General features: G+C 39.7%; 1 protein-coding gene across 8 annotated transcripts in view; it reads right to left on the bottom strand.

Moving 5' to 3' along the window:
- TNRC6A (trinucleotide repeat containing adaptor 6A) overlaps positions 1 to 23,189 on the bottom strand; it is a 102,944-nt gene extending 79,755 nt beyond the window's left edge. For 2 of the 8 annotated variants that reach the window (XM_087417146.1, XM_087417147.1), the window contains exons 1-4: positions 23,019 to 23,187; positions 22,606 to 22,653; positions 13,833 to 13,922; positions 1,091 to 1,178 (exon numbers count right to left, since the gene is read on the bottom strand). In XM_087417146.1, the coding sequence (XP_087273272.1) occupies positions 1,091 to 1,178; positions 13,833 to 13,922; positions 22,606 to 22,653; positions 23,019 to 23,023 (231 nt within the window). In that variant the 5' untranslated portion in view covers positions 23,024 to 23,187. Of the gene's footprint in view, positions 1 to 1,090; positions 1,179 to 13,832; positions 13,923 to 22,605; positions 22,654 to 23,018 lie in introns of those variants that run through there. The other 6 variants (XM_087417150.1, XM_087417153.1, XM_087417152.1 and 3 more) reach the window with 5 other exon arrangements.
- Between the last annotated feature and the right edge of the window lie 996 nt (positions 23,190 to 24,185).

Genomic DNA, 24,185 nt, shown 5'->3' with positions numbered 1-24,185 from the left:
CTTATTCACTTAGCTAATTTCTATTCTAAGAAAATTTCCCTGTCCCTCTGCCCCATTTCAAGCTGAGTTATGCACTTCTCTGTGTGCCTGAGCAGTTCCCTTCCTACCATAATTCTGTATCCTGAGTTTTTCTCTATTAAATAATGTAAAGATAAGTATGCTGCTGTAGTCTATATCCAGTTCCTAGCACAGTGCCTGGCACAAAAAAGGTATATATTAAAAATTAGCCGTAAGTTTTCATTAGAATACAGAAACGAGAAATAGAACAGCAATTTCACTGGGTCTTTTAGAACATTTTTAAGGTCCTTGAAACCTTGATATAGTAAGAGATGAATGCCACCAGCCTTCACTAATTTGTAAAAATCTTTACATAATCTTTTATTTTTCCACAATTTATACTGCTTTAGTTACAGTTTCTAACGATGTACTGGCTAGAGATATTTTGCAGCAAATTATGTCTTAGGCTTATTTTAAAACATCCTAAGGTAAACTGCGAATTTTTAAAATCAGCCCAGGTACTGAATAAAAAGTGAAAAGAAAATCGACACTTTATTTCTTATTATGTGTATTACTATTTCCTTTATTACTGTATTCCTGTATTACTTTATTTCCTATTACATGTATTTTACGTGTATATATTACATTATCTCATTTAATTCAATTCTCACTTTCAAAACATAAGGAAACTAAGGCCCAGAGAAGCTAAATAAAATTTAAGGCCACACCATTCTGTATGCTATATGGGAGAGCCAGATTTCAAATCCTCTCTATGGAGCTACAAATTCCATGCTCTTCTCACTTATAAAATGATGTATCATGAAAACCTAGCAACAGCTAATTGAAAAATATTAAGACCTATATAAAGCACTTACCTTTGAAAAAACTACTGGGCAAGATTAAATAACTATGCATTAAATTGTACACACTTGGCAAGTTACTATATATGCATATTTAAAGACATTAAATATTAAAATGAATCTCCACTGAAGTTAAAACATTAAATCAAATGCTTTAAAAAATCCAATAAGAGTAATTTTCTTTGTAAATCTACATTTAAATTGTTTAATATAAATAGTTATACATATACTACCTTCTTTTGAGCAGCTTCCTTCTTTTTCTTGTCGTCTTTTTTCTTTTTCTTTTCTTCCATCAACTGTTCTTCTTCTTGCACTAAATCCCTGAACCACACAGTTGCAATTAACTTTCCCGAAGTGTATTAAGAAATAAAAATAATGTTGCATATAGATTCATTTTCACTCTTATTAGAAGACATGGTAAATTATTCTTTCATCATTCACTGAAATAAAACACAACTTGCAACCTAAATCTAACTATACAGTCACTATATAGTACTTTTCTTTAGTAACTCAGGTAGTAGAGCTTTTATCTTAATGTCATATCAAGGAGGACCTAAAATTAGCAAATTTTACATTGAGAAACAAGCTACTCCCTCCAATTCTAGAATGTAAACAGTATCATGTGAGCCAGAGTTACCCTGCTTCTGGCCCCAATTATCAATCAGTAGCTAATGGCAATGCCTGGAACCACCCCATAACCCTCTCCTGCCCAGGCACCTGAGGGACCTTTGGCTTTCCTTGGTCTGAAAAGCCTTATAACTATTTTTAGAACACAAGTTATTCATAAATAGATGATGCATTTCAGCATTACAATAATTTCATATTCTATAAACATTCCAAACTATTCTATCAAGACTTGGGAATCAATAAAGCACTCATTATATAAGTTTGTTTCAATTCTTAAAATCACAAATGCTCAAAGTTCTCTACAGAACCTCTGGCCAGGATTTCAAAATGATAGACTAGGCAAATGTGTTTGCTTCTTCCTTTCCACTCTACCTTACTGAAATGATAGGGAAAAAGGTAATAAATCTATGCAGAGCTGATGAATAAACAAGAGCAAAAAATGCTACAACCCAAGAATAAACACAAGAGAAGTCTTAAATGGATGTATGTGCCATCCTCTGGTGGAGCTCTAGAGAGGCTCCAAGGTCAGAGCTGGGAAAGCAGAAATAGGCACAGAGCAAAAAGTACGCTTAAGGAATAGAAAGGCCACAACTACTCAATTCCTCCCACCCACTTTCCATCCCCATGCCTACAGGGCCACAGGCAGCAGCTGCATTTGAATGTAGCCTAAAAACAAAGAAACACTCTCTAAAGAAACTAAACTTTTGGCAGGAGGCAGGTAGAGCTCCTGCAATGGGTTTGGTGCCCCAGATCAAAAAGGCTTTTTTACTGGAAACTACTGCCACTCCCCTCCATCACACCCTAAAGTACAGCCTGCCTACCAACACCCTTCACGCATACAGAGCTCAGCATCAGCCCTCCTGTTCATAGTAGGAGCCTACTGGGTAATGAAATCTGCACAAAGTTAGAGGAAACTCACTCCAGTTACCTACACCCTAGAGTCTAGAACCTAAACCTTTATTTGTAATATCAACAACAACCAAAAATCATCACATACTTGAAGTAAATCAACACACAAAGGACAAGTACCTAACTCCGCACTGAGGAAGCTTTCAAGAGGGGACAAGGAGAGGTTCAAGGGACATGAACTAGACATCAGGGGAACTTCAAATAACTTATCAAGGCTGGAATGCATATGGTAGTGGGGATGCAGTGCAAGATAAAATGATAAATATAGGGAAATACATAAGAAATTGGAAGGGGTGCTGTAGGTGTTATTGCAATGAGATTATACAAAACTTAAGTTGGCTTTGCAGATGGAAGGTAGACAGTGGAGATGCAGACAGTGAAAAAATGAGTGACACTATGTATGATTGATGATAATTTAGTAAAGTTAAGTATATGACTGCTAAAATCAGTTAGAAGTTGGAAGAAGAGTATGATAACTGTTGCTATATTTTGTTGTCATTTTGTTCCAAGTAGAACTGTCATGTGGCTAACAGAGTAGCAAAACAGATTCATGCCAATTGTAACCATGACTCACTCTTTCCCATTCTCTGAGGGAGGTAAGGAGAGTGAGCAAGCTCACTCACACTATAATCCTGGAAAAGTCAAGGATCAAGAAAGCCACAGCATATGAGAGGAAGAAAACAATTAGTAAACAAAGGCAATTAAGTTATATCATTGCCACGTTGCCTGTCAAAAGCTGATTACTAGATCTAAATGCTTAACCTTCTTCAGCCTCAGTTTCTTCATTAAAATTGGAGAAAAATTACCATATACATCTACTTCATAACATTTTTATAACGATTAAATGAGGAGTGCTTAACACAGTGCCTCTAGTATGCACTCAAATGCCTAGTCATGAACCCCTCTCCCCAACTCTCAGTGGCATCCAAAGGACTGTATTTACTTTTGACAAGATATTGTTGACACTTGTTATGCAGAAACAGCAGGAATCTTCAACATTTGTTCTTCCTGTTCTCCTATAAATTACAGACATGTCCTTTTCTAATCTTGGTCTATGATACTATAAGTTTACTCTGTAGGATGTTCCCTTACAATTTACCTGGAATTTTTTCTCCCTTCTCAAACTTCATTTTGAAGCTTTCTGATGAGATTAGCAAAGTGTTTTCCTGGCCAAAAATGGTCTCTTTAATACTTAAAAGATGTACCACATTTCCTCTCAAGGAAATATTACAATATCAGCCGATACTGTAAGCATAGGGAAAAAAAGTTCTATTCTTCAACACTCATCACAGCCAACTAACCACACTTTTACTACATCTCCTCCTCTAGAAAGCCAACTGGAAAAAAATATACACATACATCACCTGTGCCAAACACTTCAGCTTTCCGGATTTAAATGCTAACAGAAATTCATTTAAGACATCTGACTCTATCATTTACCATATCCATCAAAAGGAGTAAGGGTTGACGGAGCTGATAGGTCTAAGCGGTCCATCTTATTTGATACATGCTCCACAAAGACAACATTCATCCCTTGAAGGTTAGTAGTAGGATACCTCAAATCTGCAAGTTCCGGACCTAGGAATGAGGACAACCTCTCACTGATTAAAATGTTAGTGACTATGCTGGGCACTTTTATGTATATTTTCCCATTTAATTACCACTTTATAAAAATGATAGGCAAGGGCCGGCCCGGTGGTGCAGCGGTTAAGTGCGTGCACTCTGCTTCAACAGCTCAGGGCTCGCAGGTTTGGATCCCGGGCACGCACCGAGGTACCGCTTGCCAGGCCACGCTGTGGCAGCGTTCCATATAAAGCAGAGGAAGATGGCCACGGATGTTAGCCCAGGACCAATCTTTCTCAGCAAAAAAGAGGAGGACTGGCATCGGATGTTAGCTCAGGGCTGATCTTCCTCTCACACGCCCACACACCCACACACACAAAAAGATAGGTCAAGTTTCCCTTTTACAGACAAAGAAATTGAAGCTCAGAAAGGTTAAGTGACTTGTCCAAGGTCATACAGCTAGTCGAGGGTGGAGTCAAGATTCAAATCTAGGTTCTCTAAGTCATAGTCTTTCCTTTCCCCCACACCATGATACCTCCCAAAATAAAGTACTAGCTCTCTTCAGGAGCCACAGAGAATCCTTTTCCTTTAGACACGTTAAGTAACAGATCTTCTTACTTATAGCGTATCTTTGTGTGCCTCCACAACCCTTTTCTTATTTCCTTCCTCTTTTTATAAGAACACTTATAACAGAATGTACTTCAGGAAACACAAAGTATTAGAGTTCCAAGAACCATGGGTGTGTAATCAGGAGCAAGAACAGCAAAAGAATCAAACACAAAGACTAATCAGCCACTGGTTTTAATGAGAGAGGACCAAGCATTGGTGATCTTTAAGAGACTAATTTCAGTATTTTTTTATTTTGTGAATATTTGTGGGAGGAACAACTAGACCATAACTAGTGAATAGCTGTAAGGTCCCACATTTGAGGGGTTCAATAGTTAAAAAAAGAGAGATAAATAGGAAGATAGCTAGAAAGCTATCAGAAATGAGCAAAAATGTCCTTTAAAACAAACTCATCAGGGGGCCAGCCCAACGGCACAGTTTGTACCCTTGGCCTCAGCGGCCTGGGGTTTGAGGGTTCAAATCCCGGGGGTGGACCTATGCACCACTCATCAAGCCATGCTGTAGCGGCATCCCAAATACAAAAAATAGAGGAGGACTGGCACAGATGTTAGCTCAGGGCCAATCTTCCTCAAGTGAAAAGAGGCAGTTCGGCAACAGATGTTAGCTCAGGACCAATCTTCCTCACCACGGGCCCCCCAAAAAGAAAGAAAAACTTCATCATGAAAAATGCAAGGTGCATGACAGAGTACATAGTATGCTATCATTTGTGTAAAAAGCAAGAGAGAGGATATGCACTCATATTCACCTGTATGTGTATAAAATGACTCTGAAAGAACACCTAAGAAACTAATAGTGATTGTGGGGGAGGAGGCGGGAAGAACCAGGCAGATGGGGGACAAGAGGAAGAGAGATCTCACTGTACAAACCTTTTTATATGTTTTAATTTCTGAACCATGTAAGTATTCAAAAAATTAAATATTAAAAAATTTCAAGTATTAATATTAAATGATTAAATTTTAATATTTAAAAAGTAAAAGGCTGCTCTGTTTCTGGTTTGCTAGGAGATCTGGTCACAGGTGCATGCTATATTTTTTTTAGATTTCTGTATTGTTGAAATTGTTTTATGATTTTTGTCTTTTGACTGCTGATATGACTAACTGTATCAATAGATTTTCTAGTATTAAACCACACTTGCATTTGCCAGTATAAACCCAACTCAATATATTATTTTTCTCAATAAATTGCTGTTTTTTCTAATAAAGACAAATTGAAACTATAATGCATACCATTTTTTATTTTCTTAACTGATTTTATTGGCAAAAATGTTCAAGAGTAATAATATCCAGTGCTGGCAAGAATGAAAGTTAAGAGGTTCTCACTTTTATTGCTGGTGGAAAACCACTATAACCTTTTGGAAAGTACTGTGGTAATACTTTTAACAATTAAAGTTATACATATTCTAACCAGCCACGCCATTCTTCAGAATGGATCTTACAGTAATAAAGCACTAGTATATGAGGCCATATGCACACGAAAGTTCACTGCAAAGTTCACAAGGGCTGAAAAGCAAACAAACTGAATGTCCATCAAAAAGAAATGGCTACATATTCATAACATATTATATTAAAAAGGAGTTGATATGTTTATTGATTTGAAGGAATGTCCCTAACATATAATTAAATGAAAAAAGCAAGTTGCAGATATGTGAAAAATGTTATCCCATATTTTTTTTAAGCTGTCTGTTTGTATAACTTTATATAAATTTAGAGAAAGACATGAAGAAATATCCTCCTGAACTAGGAACATCAGAGTAACCTCACAACTGGACCAAGTATTTAGGGAAATTAAGTTTTTTAAAAAGTATATCTCTATTTAAAATGTTATGGTAAGTATGCATTATTTCTGTAAATGAGTACAGTCATGCACCACATAATGACGTTACAGTCAACAAGGGACCACATATATGACAGCAGTCCCATAAGATTAGTACCATCCATATGCCCTAGGTGTGAAGTAGGCTATACAACCTAGGTTTGTGTAAGTACACTCTATGATATTCGTACAATGACAAAATCGCCTAACAATGCATTTCTCAGAACGTCGTTAAGCAACACGTGATTGTACAAAAAAATGTTTTTTAAAACACCACGTCTAAAATTTGCTCTCACTATTCCAGGCCCCATCCCAACCCCCAAAAAAGTTAAAGAGAAAAATGAAACGAGATTGACAAAATGTTGTCAATTGCCAAAACTGACTAATGGGTGCGTGTAGGTTTCTTATTCTGTTCTATTTTTGTGTCTGTTTGAAGTTTTCCATAATAAAAGACAAAAAAAAAAATCACAAGTCTCCACACCAATAATTAAAGGGAACAAGGAGGGAGATTAGAGACAGAGGAAGAAGTAGATGAGTGTGGGAAACAAGAGTCTTGGGAGCAGGAATAGAATGGGTAAGGCAAGTGTCCATAGCAGCAGCAGGACACACCTGGGATCTAGAATGCCCTTCCTGGTCCTGCTCTTCCTGATGCCTGACAGTCAGTTTTTCCCACATTCCCAACGTGAATATTATTAAAAGTAATCACTTCCAAAGGGTACTCTTGTAAACTGCTGTTGGAAGTATGGAAAGCCCTCTGGTGAGCAATTTGGAACTATCTATTAATATTAAAATTTTATTAAAATTTTAAATTGGGTCACTATGTTATGACCCATCAATTCCAATCTAAGCCTCTAGAAAAGGAATTGTACAAAAATAGATACTGCAAAATAAAAGTCTAAAAGCCAATCAATAGGAAAAAGTTAAACCAGAAAGTATTCCTACCATGGAATACTACATAGTAGTTTAAAACAAGGAGAGAGGTTGTAGATTTCCATGGTGTGCAGAAAATGAGTTAACCCAGCAGGTCTGAGACTGTGATCCTTAGAAAGGACTACAAGGGTGGCCCTTGGCTTATGTCAAGGAACTTGGATTTCAGGGAGGTTCCCACCAATCCCTAACCGATAAGAGCAAACTGTACAAACAATATAGTTTATGCTGAAAACCTGCTTTCCTTCTGGGAGTCTGGAATTTTGGTACATGTTAGGCAGACGGTACCTACATGACCAGCCCCTAACAGAAACCTCGGGCACTGAATTTCTAATGAATTTTCCTGGTAGACATTTTACACATTGTCATAATTTGATGCTAGAGAAATTAAGCATGTCGTGTGTGACATCACAGGGAAAGAACTCTTGGAAGCTTGCACCTAGTTTCCTCCAAATTTTGTCCCATGTGCCTTTTCTCTTGGCCAATTTTGCCTTGTATACTTTAGCTGTAATAAATCACAGCCATGAGTATGACTATAAACCATGAGTGAGTCTTCCTAGTGAATCATCAAACCTGAGAGTGGTCTTGGGGACCCCCAACAAGCATGGCTTTGCAGAGAAAGATCTCTAGGACACACTGCTGAGTCAAAAAAAGGTCAAGGTCCAGACCAGTATGTCATTTGTTAGAAAAACAAAAAGAAAATCCCATTAAAGAGTGCACAATTGCCACAGTACAGTAGGGAAGCAGAGGAGAGCCGACCCTCAACGTACCTGGATGAGTTGACGCTGCATTCAAAATAATTTAATAATAATCTACACAATGTTTAATCAATAAACCAATAAGAATGTACCTAGGTATTCCTATAAGCCAGGCAGCCTGCTGTGCACTGGGAGAACCCAAGTAGAAAACACGACTTTAAACTACAATTTTGTAGAAACAACAACCGAACACACCTGAAATAAGGAAACAAGCAACCACCTGGTAGAGGCTGTAAGCAAGTTTAGGAAAATAAGACATGTATAGGTGCTGTTATAGCTATGGAAGGCTTAGGCTTCGTGGAGCAGTAAAAAGTTGATCTGGGTCTCGAAGAGGAGGCAGGATTTCTACAGACAGAGAGGTGGCCCCTTTCAGGTAAGGGAGCACAGAAGGGCATGGACACCAGCAATGCATGCAGACTTGTTAGCACGGCAATTTCAGTGACCTGTACTGACAGGGATAGAAAAAGAGAGGAAAAGCACTGGGGAGAAGTAGGAAATACATTTGCTGAATAGGGTGAGAAGACTGTTGCAGCCATCCAAGTAAATGTGTAATGTCCTGAACCATGATGGCGGCAGTGAAAACGAAAAGCAAAGAATAAATCCAAGTTAGTCATTAGAAACTGAGATACTTGACAATATTAATAAAAATGACAAAAGAGAGAGATGTTAATGACAACTCTCGATTTTAGAAAGCAGAAATTTTTAAATGGAGGATCTGCTATCAGAAATGATAATAATGGGACAAGGGGTTAGATGTTCTTATCTTGCTTTAGGAAAGAAAATAGGGAGCAACTTTCCAGAGGGCCCAACTAGCCCATCAGTCACCAACTTACTACATGCCAGCACATCTTCACACAGAAGTCAGCTGTATGTTACAAGTTAGTTATGAAAATACATTTCACACCTTCTGCCAAAAAATGTTGTTCACCTACTTTTTCCCTTACACTTTATCTATTTTCTCCCAGCCTTCTGCTTCCTCTTTTTCTATCTGCTTGCCAACCCTTCTTTTTTCCTCCACCCTGTCCTCCTACACCTAGATTAATCACCAAAGCCAGTCTAGTACTACACAATAGAAAGTCACTGGTAACCTTCAAAATTGTAATTTCACCAGACAGTAGACAAGAAAACCTAACCACAGCAAAAATAGGTAAGAGTGGAGTTGGGGGTTTGGATCAGTTTTTTAAAACCTTTGGCAGTGATATGAAGAGGATAAAAATGAAGCGTTTTGGATTGTTTTTATAATAAGACTAGTACTTATTTGGAGGTAGAAAAGGGACTAAGGACTAAAGGTATCAGAGAAGATAACAGATGGGGTAACAGACAGAGGCTAGTTTACAGTCACAGGCAGTTTATATCTGGAAATACTGTACTCATACATCCATAAAACGGAATCCTATGCAGCTGTAAAACAGATAAAGAAGGTCTCCATGATCTGGTATGAAACGATCTGCAAGGTGTATAGCTAACTGGGAAAAAAAACTAAGGTTCAGTATACTATCTTTTGCGTTAAAAAGGGGGAAGAGATAAGACTGTATATCCCCATGTACTTGTATGTGCATAAATAAATTCTAGAAGTACACAGACACAAACTAATAAAAATACCTATGTGTGACAGGAATATGGGGAGAAAAGAGGCAAAGAGTCAGGGTGGCAGCAACATTGTGTATTCCTAGATAGTATTTGATTTCGAACCATAAAGCACAGGCAAGAAGCTTAGCTTTAGACACAGATGGCAGTGAAGAGTCAGCATCTCTCTCTTTTAAGAAGGGAAAACAGGACATGAAGAGGTAGCAGTGAGGATGCAGATACACAGTCTGGATCTCTCCAAAAAGTAGGAGGTTGAGCTTAAAGGGGGCTTCCACTGGGCCCATAATCTGAGCAATAAAATAATGCTAGCAAAGGATTATAACTCACTGAATAAAATAAGAACCCATGAGTCCCTAATGATATTAATAAGTGCATGGATGAATGAATAGAGTAAACTGACAGATCTTACAGGAGAATGTCAACTAATCTAGAAAGAATGATGGACTTAGAAAAGCACTATTTGGCAATACTCAGGTAAGAATCTGGATGAGAAACAAGACATTTACATAGTCTCATAGTTCTCCCAACAATATAATTATTAATTACAAAGGGAAAAATACTAACTTTACAGTGGTGAAGCCTGACATAACCCACCTTAACCAAGTAGTTGAAGTTACCATCACCCATAATGGGATAAATGGACATCACGCACCTTCTCATATGACACACTAAGCAAAATACAACATCAGTTCCGTGCTATTCCTGCCAAAAATGCATAACCTGAATCTAATCAAGAGCAAACATCAGACAAATACAGACTGAGGGACATTCTACCAGGTAACTGGCCTGTACTCTTGGGCCAGCCCAGTGGCCTAGTGGTTAAGTTTGGCGTGCTCTACTTCAGTTGCCCGAGTTTGGTGCCCGGGTTTGGATCTACACCACTTGTCAGCAGCCATGCTGCAGCAGCGACCCACACAAAACAGAGAAAGACTGACAATAGTTAGCTCAGGGCAAATCTTCCTCAGCCAAAAAAAAAAAAAAAAACCTAGGGCTGGCCCCATGGCTTAGCGGTTAAGTGTACACGCTCCGCTACTGGCGGCCCGGGTTCGGATCCCAGGTGTGCACCGACGCACCGCTTCTCCGGCCATGCTGAGGCAGCATCCCACATACAGCAACTAGAAGGATGTGCAACCATGACATACAACTATATACTTGGGCTTTGGGGGGAAAAAAAGGAAGATTGGCAATAGATGTTAGCTCAGAGCCGGTCTTCCTCAGCAAAAAGAGGAGGATTAGCATGGATGTTAGCTCAGGGATGATCTTCCTCACAAAAAAATAAAAAAAATAAAAACAAACCTAAATGCAACCTGTGTTCCTGGATCGAATCTCTGACCAGAAAAAATTTTTTTGATTTGCTCTAAAAGGCATTATTGAGACAACTGGCAAAATTTGAGTAAGGTCTGTAGATTCTTCTGTTAAGATAGTACCAATATTACTTTCCCAATTTTGATAACAGTACTGTAGTTACTAAGAAAATGTCTTTCGGGCCGGCCCCGTGGCTTAGCGGTTAAGTGCGCGCGCTTCGCTACTGGCGGCCCGGGTTCGGATCCCGGGCGCGCACTGCCGCACCGCTTGTCCGGCCATGCTGAGGCCGCGTCCCACATACAGCAACTAGAAGGATGTGCAGCTATGACATACAACTATCTACTGGGGCTCTGGGGGAAAAATAAATAAATAAAATTATTAAAAAAAAAAAAAAGAAAGTGTCTTTGATTTTAGGTAATAAATACTTGTGCAACTATGACATACAACTATCTACTGGGGCTTTGGCGGAAAAAAAAATTAAAAAAAAAAAAATTTTTAAATAAAAAGCTCATATTGAGGACAGTTGGTAAGATTAGATATTTGAGAGAAGAGACACCCCACCATAATGACAGCAGCACTCTATAATTTACAAAGTACTCTGAGATAGCATCCATTTTGAACCCACAACCTCAAAACACAGAACTGATGTTATTCCCGTTTGACACTTAAAGAAACCAAGGATCAGAAAGTCTAAGTGACTTGTATGGTACAAGGCAGTGGTAAGGCTGACCCAAAATCCTGTTTGCTAGACTACCCTCCTAAATTCTACTCCTCTTTTGGGGCTTAATTTAATTACTAGTTCCTTTATGAGTCTTTCCAACTCGTACAAACCTCACCCTTGACCTCTAATTAAACTATGCACATTTTCTAATTATTTCAGATGTTAATCTCACTCTTCCAAATAGGACTAATTACTGCTCTGGGGACAACAACCAGTTCTACTTGTACTGTACTCTCCAGCATTGGGCACTCCAATTAAACGCCAATCCCTGCTTCCTTGCTTTTACTAACACTCTAACTCCATCACCACCACTGAACATGCACTCTCTTCACTCTTACTTCTACCCACATTATACTTTTTTAAGTATACTCAAAAAGCATTTCCTGGGCAGCATGGCATACAGCTAAGGGCTCTGACTCCAATGCCAAAGAGAAGTGGGCTTAAATCTCAACTCCACCACCTACTTGTGTACGCAACCTGTTTAATTTCTCTAAAGCCTCCAACTCCTCGTTTATGAGAGGTCTCAAACTGTACTTCCCTCAAAGGGTTGTTGTGAAGATTAAATTAGGTAAAGCAGAGGAAGAGCTTAACAGATGCACATACTAAGTGTACACTAAATGTTAGCTACAAGAGACTAGGTACAAAACACTGCACTAGGCTAAGGTTAGGATACAAAGAAGGTTGCCACCAAAGAAGGGAGAGCATACAGTAGAAAATGGAATGTTATAAACCAATGTTACTGCAATAAACAAAAAATTAAAAAAAAAAAAAAGAAAATGGAAGAAGAAAATGGATACTTCTTAGAATGGCCATCATCAAGAAGACAAAAGATAACAAGCGCTGGCAAGGACATGGAGAAAGGGGAACCTTTGCACACTGTTGGTGGGAATGTAAATTGGTTCACTTACTATGAAAAACAGAATGGAGGTTCCTCAAATAATTAAAAATACAACCATCAATGACCTAGCAACCCCACTTCTGGGTATATATCTAAAGGAAATGAAAACAGGGTATCAAAAAGATATCTGCAATCCCATGTTTATTGCAGCCTTATTCACAATAGCCAAAATATGGAAATAACCTAAGTGTCCGTCAATAGATGAAGATGTAACATATATACATATATATACACATATATATACACACACAACCAAATACTATTTAGCCATGAGAAAGAAGGAAATTCTGCCATTTGCGATAACATGAATGGATCTGAAGGACATTATGCTAAGTGAAATACGTTACAGAGAGAAAGACAAATACTGTATGATACCATTTATATGTGGAATCTAAAAAAACTGAACTTGTAGAAACAGAGAGTAGAATGGTGATTACCAGGGGGCAGAGGATGGCAGAATTGGGGAGATGTTGTTAAAGGGTACCAGCTTGCAACTACAAGAGGAGTAAGTTCTGGAGATCTAATGCACAGAATAGTGATTATAGTCAACAATACTATATTATATACTTCAAAGCTGCAAAGAGACTAGATCTTAGATTTCAATTACATCTCAATAAAAAATAAACACACCACACAAGGGCAGCACACTAACTGCAGGGGAGGAGGGGTGAAGAAAATGGAATTGATTTCACTTGTCAAGCATACCTTAATAAAGCTGGAAAAAAATTTAAAAGAAAAAATGAAAATGGAACTAAATATATAAAAATAATTATTATCGCACAATGTAGAATGAGACAGATGCCAAACCAACAGCTCAAGATTCCAGATTCCAGATTCCAAACCAGATCAAACCAGGTACCACATACCAAAAGAAGGCAAAGACACCACAGGAGAAAACTACAGATCAATAACCCTTGTGATACAAACACAAAAATCCTCCACAAGACTAATAAATCAAATCTAGCAACATATAAAAAGGACTATATGCCATGCCCAAGTGGGATTTATCCCAGGAATGCAAGGTTGGTTTAACATACGAAAATCAGTCAATGTAATACAACATATTAATAGAACAAAGGACAAAAGCTACATGATGATCTCAATAGACACAGAAAAAGCATCTGACAAAATCCAACACCCTTCCAGGACGAGACAAAAACATTCAAAGTAAGAATAGAAGGAAACTTCCTTAACTGGAAAAAGGCCATCCACAAAAAGCCCACAGCTCACATCATACTTACAGGTTAAGACTGAATGCTTTTCCTCTAAGATCAGAAACAAGACAAGGATGTCTGCTCTTGCCACTTCTATTCAACATTGTACTGTAGGTTCTAGTCAGAAAAATTAGGCAAGGAAATAAATAAAAGGTGTCAAGATTGGAAAGGAAGTTATAAAAATATCTCTATTCACAGATGACATAATCTTATATATAAAAAGTGCTAAGGAATACACATACACACAAAGACTATTAGAAATAATAAACGAGTTCAGCACAGCTGAAGCCATGTGCTACAAGATGGACGAAACCTGAGGACATTATATCAAGTGAAATGAGCCAGTCACAAAAGACAAATACTATATGATTCCACTTATATCAGGTACATAGAGACAAAGTGAATGGTGGCTGCCAGGAGTTGAGGGGAGAGGGGAATGGGGAGTTGCTGTTTAACAGGTATAGAGTTTCAGTTTTGCAAAGTGAAAAAAGTTGTGGAGATGGATGGTGGTGATAGTTGCACATCGTGAAAGTGCTTAATAGTCACTGAAATGTATACTCAAAAATGGTTAAGATGGTAAACTGGACATACCAGAATTTAATACTTGTTCTTCAAGGGACAACATCAAGAAAGCAAAAAGGCAACCCAGAGAATGAGAGAAAATATTTGTAAATCGTGTCTAATAAAGGACATGTATCTAGAATAAAGAACTCTTACAACTCAACAATAAAAAATATAACCAAATTAAAAAATGGGCACATGATTTGAATAAACATATCACCAAATCAGATACACAAATGGCCAATAGGCACACAAAAAGATGCTCAACATCATTAGTCATTAGGGAAATGCAAATCAAACCACAATGAGACACCACTTCACACCCACTAAGATGACTATAAGCAAAAAGAACAGTAAGAAGTGTTGGTGAGGATGTGGAGAAAATGGAACACTCATACATTGCTGGTGGGAATGTAAAATGGTGCAGTCGCTTTGGAAACAGTCTGGCAGTTCCTCAAAAAGTTAAACATAGAATTACCATATGCCCCAGCAATTCCACTCCCAGGTATATACCCAAGAGAAGTAAAAACATATGTCCACACAACACTTGTACACAAATGTTCATAACATCATTATCCCCCAAGTGAAAACAACCCTACTGCCCATCAAGTGATGAATGAATAAACAAAATGTGGTACAGCTACACAATGGAATATTTTTCACCCATAAAAAGAATGGAGTACTGATATATGCCACAACATGGATGCACCTTGAAAACATGCTAAGTGAAAAAAATCAAGACACAAAAGGCCACATATTGTATGATTCCATTTATATGAAATGTCCAGAACAGGCAAATCCACAGAGACAGAGTACAGGTTAATGGTTGCCAGGGGCTGCGGGGAGGGGTGAATGGGGAGTGACTGTTAATAGGTATGGGTTTTTTTTTTTTGGGGGGGGGGATGATAAAAACATTCTGGAATCAGGTAGTTGTGATGATTGCACAACTGTGAATATACTAAAAAACACCAAATTGTCTACTTTTAAAATAGTGAATTCGGGGCTGGCCCGGTGGCACAAGCGGTTAAGTGCGCGCACTCCGCTGCGGCAGCCCGGGGTTCGCTTATTCGGATCCCGGGCGTGCACCGACACACCGCTTGGCAAGCCATGCTGTGGCGGCATCCCACATAAAGTGGAGGAAGATGGGCACGGATGTTAGCCCAGGGCCAGTCTTCCTCAGCAAAAAAAGAGGAGGATTGGCAGATGTTAGCTCAGGGCTGATCTTCCTCACAAAAAATAAAAAATAAAATAAAATAGTGAATTTTATGGTATATGAATTTTATCTCAATAAAGCCGTTTTTAAAAAACTGCAGGAACATTTAGAGAAGGAGCTGAGGATAGGGCAAGAGGTAGAAGGGATAAAGCTAAACAGATAAGCTGAGCACAGACAAGAGTTTGGCTTAAATTCCAGAGTCACTGGGGAGCCAGCAAAGGTTTCTAAGAAATAGTGAGTCACAGGCTCAGAACTGTGGCTTGAGGATGATTACTTTGCAGTAGTGTAGAGAATGTACATTTATGTCCCTTTCTATCTTTACATGGTAAGATTCTCACTTATATGCCTCACATCGCCTAAGGATTCACAAGTAGAATATTAAGTAAAACATACTTCTCTGACACCCTTTGTATGGTCAAAGAGTGAAGTAATGCTTAAAAACACATTTAAATCAGTGCATATTTAAGCACCACACAGCACTATTTCCTTGTGTTTTAGGGGGATACTTCAAAAGAGTAAGAGAAAGAAGGGACCAAAGTCAACAAAACACAGATGCCAAAATTATAAAAATATTCAGTATCACTGCGGCAAGCTGCTCAATAAATGCTAGCTGACTCAAAACCACTAGTAAGAACAACACAACAAGTGACTTGGCTTAACCTTGTTTGTTGTTATACAAAATCCAATCAATCGCTGTTTGCAGAAAATATTTCTAAGGTTCAAAGTATAAAATCCCTTAACCAGGTTTCAATCTGTTTTGAACATTCCATTTGAAACGGAAGTCAGCTGAGTCATTATCACATAACATACTACTGCTGAAAATTCAAAATGCTTTTCCCTAGTTACAAGAGTAGAAAAGCTAGGATTTCTGCTTCATAGCCAACTCACACACACAGTATGCAAATCATTTTAAAAATAAGACCACCTTAATAGGAAGTTTAAGCTATATTTATTTTCATGGTGCTTTTTTTTTTTTTTTTGAAGAAAGAAACTATGCCTTAGTCGGATGTTACTTTCTCGCTTTTGAATCTTAAAATCTCCTTTTTATTGATACTATTTCGCTCCTCTGACATCCTCCCCATAACACAATATTTCTTAATCTTTGGGGAGCCACGACCCTTTGAAATCTGATAAATGCTAAGGACCATCTCTCTTAAAGCACACATATAATTTTTCAAACTACTTCATACTATCTGTGGTCCCTCTGTGGAATCCAGGATGAGAACCCCTGTTCTGGTGGCACAATGTCACTCTCACTTCAACGGGGCATTCTTTTTAAGAATGCATATCACACGCCCAGGACCTATGTTTCATTTTCTTACCAGGGTTACCAGTTTATCACCGGTGAAAGCTGAAAACAAGCAACTTTTATGTCTAACAATAACCTTTGAAAAAGCTGCAATCACTACAATTGATCAATTTAAACATGAAGACCTGTGATTAGAAGACCAGGAAACTATTTAAAATTATATCTCAGTTTAAACTAATTCCTTGGCATAACCTAAAACAAAAGAAACATTGAGTTAGTGCAAAAGTAAAAGTACTGGGTAAACTTCCAGTTAATTTGCTTAAAAATGGTGAGGGAGGGAGCCCGATGTGGTGTCCTCAGGACAAACACATCACTTATGTGATGTTTCTGCCAAAAAGGTTTAACCTGAATCTAATGCTACAGAAACAATCAGATAAATCCAAACTGAAGCCTGCAGAAACTAGCCTGGACTATTTCGAAATGTAAATGTCATGAAAGGGGAAGAAAAGGATAAGGAACTGTATCTGATGTAAGGAAATTACAGACAAGAAAACTAAATGCAATCCTGGATTAAGGAACTGAGGGAAAAGAATACCCATATTTAAAAAGACATTATTGGAACAATTTGAATACAGACTGAAGAGTATTGTAACAAAGTTAAACTTCCCTGTGCATGATAATTTAACTGTTGTTATGTAGAATGCCCTTGTTCTTGGGAGACACACGTTGTCTTATTTAGGGGTGAAGTGGCATGATAAAATAAATGTGGCAAAATACTAATAATCAGTAAACCTAGACAGAGATACAGGTGTTCAATGCACACTATTGTTGCTACTTCGCTGAAGGTTAGAATGATTTTTTAAGAAATTTTAAATAGGAGGACATTTTCTTGATTTTGAGTGAGAGACTTGTCATAAGTCATCAGTCTGAGCAGAATATATACGGCACACATCTATTTTAGTCTTCCCAATCATGGGCAATACTTTTGAGGTTGTCATAAAACAGAACTGTAAGGACTTTAATTTATACTTGCAGACGTACTTCAGATGCCAAAATTCACAAGAGGTTATACAATGGAACTCAGATTTTTTAATGATGTTTATATTTAAATTTGCCACAGAGGGTTGTTACACATTTTAAAATTAAGCTTACAGTTTGTGATTCGTTTATTCTATCAATTAATTACCACACAGCTGCCAAATTAAGCTAGAAAGAAACTTACCAATATGAATTTGCTGGCCTACTAACCGTATCACAGGAAAGCAACAGAAAAGCTTAACGAAATCAGAAGATAACTTTTTTTCCAGATAAAGGTTGATGAATTTCAAGAGCAGGGTCCACCTCATCTAGAGAAAACGAATGCCCTGGTTTACTCCTGTCGTCCCTAGTCTTTTCTTATTTAATAGCATTTGTCCCAGGCAAAAGCGTCTCAGATAAAGGTGTTCCAGTTTAGATGCTACATTATATGGTACTACATCATCTTTAACAACTGTTGTTGCATAATGGCATTTAATAACTGAGTTTGGGGAAAAAAAGAAGCAGCATAACATGAAGCATGTTAACTTCTACTTTAAATAATATATCCTACATTACAGTAAATTCATTACCAGAATGGGCACAAAATATGGTTAAGACCATTGTTCTTACATTTTCAGAAAGAAAGAAGCCAAAGTTTTCTTTTTTCTATAGTGCAATATAAAATAAAATACTGCATAGTTGGAAGAACCCTATAGTTATCATGAGCCAAAAGGCCTGTTTGAATCCCAACTCTGTCACTTGTTAGAGAATATAACCTTGACTAAGTTACTGGATCTGTCTCAACCATAGCTTTCTCATTTGTAAAATGAAAGGGTCAGAATACTGGCTAGTCTCTATTTAATGTCATGGTCCAGCTCTAAATACTCAATGATTCTATAGCTTTGGCCTCCAAAATATTTTTAAAAATTACATCAGTTGAGTTAGACTAGAAGAGATTTTTTACAACTGGAAAGTGTAACATCACCTCTACAGAAAGTCCTATTTCTGTTCTGACCTGTTCAGAGGCTAGGTCAATCTCCCATTCACCCAAGACTCCTGTGTGTTTAGACTCCTCTCACAACTAATCCCAGATTAGTCACCAGCCAAATCCCAGATTCCACTTCCCCAGTATCTCACACTCGCACCTCTTTCCTACCACCACTTTAATTCAGGTCTTGCCTAGATCACTAGTTATCATTATTCTATCATATCACTAACCACCCAAAAACATACAATAGCTCCCCACTATCTAAAGATTCATGTAAAAATTCCTCAACCTGATATTTAAGAACCTCTGCATCTGCTCCCAACTTTATATGCCAATCCAATGAACTACTCACTGCTATTTAAAAATTCCCTGTACTTTCTGGATTTTGTGCCTTTTTTCTGCTCTTCTTCTTACACTACCCTTTTCTCTGCCTTTCAAAATTGATTCCATTCTTTAAAGTTCAGTTCCAACGGTGAGAACTCCCATGTAGACATTATAGTTCCCTCTTTTGAACACCCATGACACTGACATAAAGTGACAATTTTAATGGCCAACAGTGAATTAAGAAAGAGTTTACCTAGGGTAGTAAACTAAATTTATCTTTTGTGCCAATTTTGTTTAAATGGCACTGGCTACCTGGCACACTGTCTTGAGGAGGATTTGCAGCTTTGCAGAGGAAAAGGAGAATGGAAATACATCTCTGATATTCAGAGACAGAGCTTCCAAACTAGCGGTCCACAAAATAGGGTTTGGACTTTCATGGTATTAAAACATTTAAATTGGGGCCTGCCCCGTGGCTTGGCAGTTAAGTGTGCACGCTCCGCTACTGGCAGCCCCGGTTCGGATCCCGAGCGCACACCGACGCACCGCTTCTTCGGTCATGCTGAGGCGGCGTCCGTCCCACATACGGCAACTAGAAGGATGTGCAACTATGACATACAACTATCTACTGGGGCTTTGGGGAGAAAAAGGGAAGAAAAAAAAAAGAAGAAGAATTGACAATGGATGTTAGCTCAGAGCAGGTCTTCCTTAGCAAAAAGAGGAGGACTGGCATGGATGTTAGCTCAGGGCTGATCTCACCCCCACCCCCCAAAAAAAAGTTTAAATTAATTTAACATTTAAAGATTTCACCTTAAAAATCCAAATCTTCAGTTATCTTCAGGAAATGTAAAGATCTAAAACAGTGGTTCTCAACTGGGGGTGACTCTTGCCCCCCAGGAGATATCTGGCAATATCTGAACACATTTTTGATTGTCACAACTGGGTGGGGAGTGCCACTGGCAGATGCTGTCCAGCATCCCACAATGCACAGGGCAGACTTCACAACAATAAATTTTCTGGTCCAAAATATCAACACTACCCAGGTAAGAAACTCTGATCTAGAAGAACTGCACGTATCTGTGGGTTCTGCCTCCCCAAGGAGATTTTCAAATTTTTCAAGGTAAAGAACCACGCCTCTAGTAAGAGACAATACAATATAGTTCAAAGCTCGACAGCTCCTCCAATTACTTACCAGTGGTGTGGCCTCCTGAAAGTTCCTTAACCTCTTGGTGTCCCAAATTCTTCATCCATAAAACAAGGATAATAGTACCTACCTCACACAGTGTTCCAGGGATCAGATGAGTCCATGTAAAGTCTTCAGAAAAGAGTGTCAAGGCAGATAGAAGCATTCAATAAATTTAGCTACTGCCATTCTTCCCCTCCCTAGTGCCTAGTCTCGCATTTGGAACATGGAAGATGCTCAAGAAATGTTTATTAGAAAATAATGCCTTGACTTCCTGGGGAGAGCACGAATGGGTCAAGACAGATATACTCTTCTTATCTGGGAAAAAGGAAGCATAGAACTAGAGAGAGTTGAACGGAAGCAGTTGCCCACCTAATCACATCTCTCCCTCCTCAGAACACTTTCACCCTTTAGGAAATGTTCCCCTCTCATGGTCCTTAGTACACACTGCCTTGTAACCTCCTTGACACTTATTTTTCTTTTTCGTTCCTTCTGACCAACTGAAGATCCTCAAGTATATCAATGGGATGGTATCTTCTTCTGATCCCTACATCATTGACCTTGTATTAGTTATTTAATACTTATTAGTTTGCCTACCAGATTGTACATGCTCTCTGTGGCCTTTTTATATGACTCCCGTGACTCCCTTTACATAACCCAAGGGCCTACAGACCTTTGCAACTAGCTGGCCCAAACCTCTGTTTTATAGATTAGGCACAGAGGCTAAGTGATTTGCCAAGAGTCAAGGTCATATTGTAAGTGGCAGAGCTGGGATTCAAATTCCGATACAGAAACTCCAAGTTCTATCCAACTGTAATAATATATAAAAATTATACCTGTGGTAGACACAATTTTTAATTAAGCCCCAGAAAACCTCCATAGGAATTATACTGATACAATTACCTGACAAAGCAAAAATGGAAGGAGAAACAGACCCAAACTCCAAGCTCCTTTCTGCTGCTGAAATTACACCTTAAAAACTCAACCTGTTTTCTTTAATGGTTTCATATCTTAACATTTCTTTAATAGCTTTTGACAATAAAACTTACTTAAATGTCCAATGAACAGTTACTTAGTCAGTGATGTCAGGGTTAATTTCCTTTAAATGATCCCATAATTATTCTGAATAACAAAAAAATCTCTTATTTGGTAAGCCAATAATGCCCATCCTTCACCAACCAAACAGATTCTTTAATGATCACCTTAACAGATTAATATCTATAAAACTCAAAAGACCAGCAATTTGGAATGATTCTATGTGGTGAAAAGTAACCAGACGATTTGATTTGTGAGTGTTAATAAATCTCAACATAAATCTAAAAACAGTCATCAAGCATAAATTATATTAAGAACTGAGATAGGAGAAATTTTATTTCATTCTATCCAAGTGAAAGCTGCTCACTGATTAAATTAATCTAGAAGTTTCTCGAGTGTCCCAATATGATGCAAAAGAAAACGGCGAATAAGAAAGGAAAAGACTGTAAGACAACATGAATGTGAAAAAGAGTTAAATCCAGTGCAATGCCCTGATGCTTAAGCAATTACAGCTCAATAACGCTGAATATTTCCATGAAGGCATCGTTTAAAAAACAAAAAACTCCCTTTGTGGCGATGATTTAAGATACCAGTGCAAAAGCACTCAGGCCCAAAAGCAATGATAACCACTTAATGGGAACAGGTTTTTAATTATTTTACCGGCTATTAAAAGGGCACACATTGAACGTAGACACAAATGTAGTTTCAAAAAAAAAACAAAACAGTTTATGCTTGGTAAAGTTCAAGGGCAAAACTGTTTCCACTGCAACAGAACCCGCCTGACTACAATGTGCCGAAAAAAATGCGAACACATAGTATCTTTTTATAAGGGCAACAATTTGAGTTACAAAGTAATAACGGGGAAGCCAAAACAGTTTGACAGCCCGCCATAAGGGCCGCCTCAATCATGAGTCACACAATGCCTGCAACCATTTACAATAGTAATTAATGCACAAGTCCCCTAATTAAATTCTAAAAGGGTGAGAATGCTTTAACTAAGTTTACAAGAATTGCTTTTCGCTGTTCCCCCCCCACAAAGAAAGGAACACACGCGTAATTACGCATCTCCCCGGAATCCCTCCATCCAATATTCCCTCTGGCCTCTTCTCCCGAATGCCTGTCCCCTGCGTGCGAAAGAAAATGACACGGGGGAACTTATAACCCCAGAAAGGGCGAACCAGAGTGGAAATACACGATTAACGGGACGAGAGACGGAAAGCTCGCCCATCTTACCTGCTAAGATTCCTTTCTACGTCTTTGGTAGCTTTAGCTTCCAATTCTCTGGAACAGAAAAGAAAAGAAAGAGTGAGAGATGCGCGTGAAAACGGAGCTGCTGCGGCAGAGGCTCGCGCCGGAGCCGGATGGGGGAGGGGAGGGGCGCCGGGGGGGGCTCACAAAGCTGCGGGGCTGCAGCCCGGACTGCGGGCAGGCGGCGCGGGCGAGCCGCAGCCTCCGGCCCGGCCCCAGCGGCGCAGCGCGGCCCCTCCGGGCCTGCCGCCCGGCCTCCGCAGCGGCGCCGCCCGCGCCCCCCGCCAAGGCCCGAGGTCCCCGGGACGCCCGGCGCCGCCGCCACCGCCCCCAGTCGCGGGCCCTGCGGCAGCGCCCGAGGCTCCCCCCGCCCGGAGGGAGGCCCCCGCCCCGCTCACCTCATGTGTGTAAAGTGCACGAGCAAGTGGGGCGCGGCGAGTGAGGCTCGCGAGCCTCAAGCCCTCCGCAGCGCCGCGGGGAGAGGCCCGAGCCGCTGCACCAGCGCCATTTTCTACACCGACCCGCTGCCGCCGCCGCCGCCGCTGCCGCCGCCGCCGCCGCCACAGCCGCCGCAGGCCCCAGACCGGAAGTGAATGCCCCACTCGGCAACCCCTTCCGGGGGCGCCGCGGCCGGCGGCCTCAAGATGGAGGCCCTAGCAACTGGACCCGCAGACGGGGCAAGCCCTTGGCAACCGCCCGGGCGCGGCGCGCGGCCCCCCGCCGGACCTCCCTGGCGGGCCTCACAGCCTCCGAGGCGCCCCGCGGAGCGGCTGGGGGGCCCGCCGAGCCCCGAGCCCAGCCTTTCTCGCCGCGGCCGCCTCTGATCTGACTCGAGTCCCTCCCCTCCTCCTCCTTTGCTGCGACACAAGTTTCCTTCCCTGCCACCCGGCCCCTCCCCCACTGATACACACACGAAAAAAAAAAAAAAAAAAAAATCGCCTAAACCGCAAATTCTACCCTTGCTGCAGGGTGATGAGCCCGCTCCGGCTTTTGAAATCCGCCACTTCTAATCATTTTTGACCTTGGGCCAATTACTTAACCTCCCTGCTTCTCTGTTTCCTCCGCAGGTAAAGAATGCATACCTGAGGCGGGCGGTGAGGTTTAAAAGCGATTTGTATCTACCGAATTTTGCAGACCATTGACTCGACAATTCCACTTGCCCGAATTTCTGTTCAGAAAATAATCTGAGTTATCTGCGAATATTACACCGCCAAGATATCAAGTCCGGGCATTGATGATAGTAAAAACTGTAAACGGCTAAAATGTCCAACATTAGGAGGTGGCCTTAAAAACCGAACTCCTGGTATGCGTTAGGATACTGTAAAAATGATGTGGAGGAAGACTAACGGAATGGGGAAAATGGTTACAGTAGAAAAGGTGAAAAAGCAGGTACCAAAAGTGGCTCACATGGTAAAAAACATATAGACACAGTAAGATACATACGTGTAGATAAAGTTAAAAAATAATACCTACATGTGGATACAAGATGCTTACATACCTACAGGTAGATACAGCAATATACATACATGTAGATACAATAAGATACATATATCCCTGTGTAATAT

The sequence above is a fragment of the Ceratotherium simum genome, chromosome 26, assembly GCF_057802395.1.
Source record: "Ceratotherium simum simum isolate JZ-2026a chromosome 26, ASM5780239v1, whole genome shotgun sequence".
Classification (NCBI taxonomy): Eukaryota; Metazoa; Chordata; class Mammalia; order Perissodactyla; family Rhinocerotidae; genus Ceratotherium; species Ceratotherium simum.
Note: the sequence above shows the minus strand (reverse complement) of the source record. Positions and strands in the feature narration are given on the sequence as shown.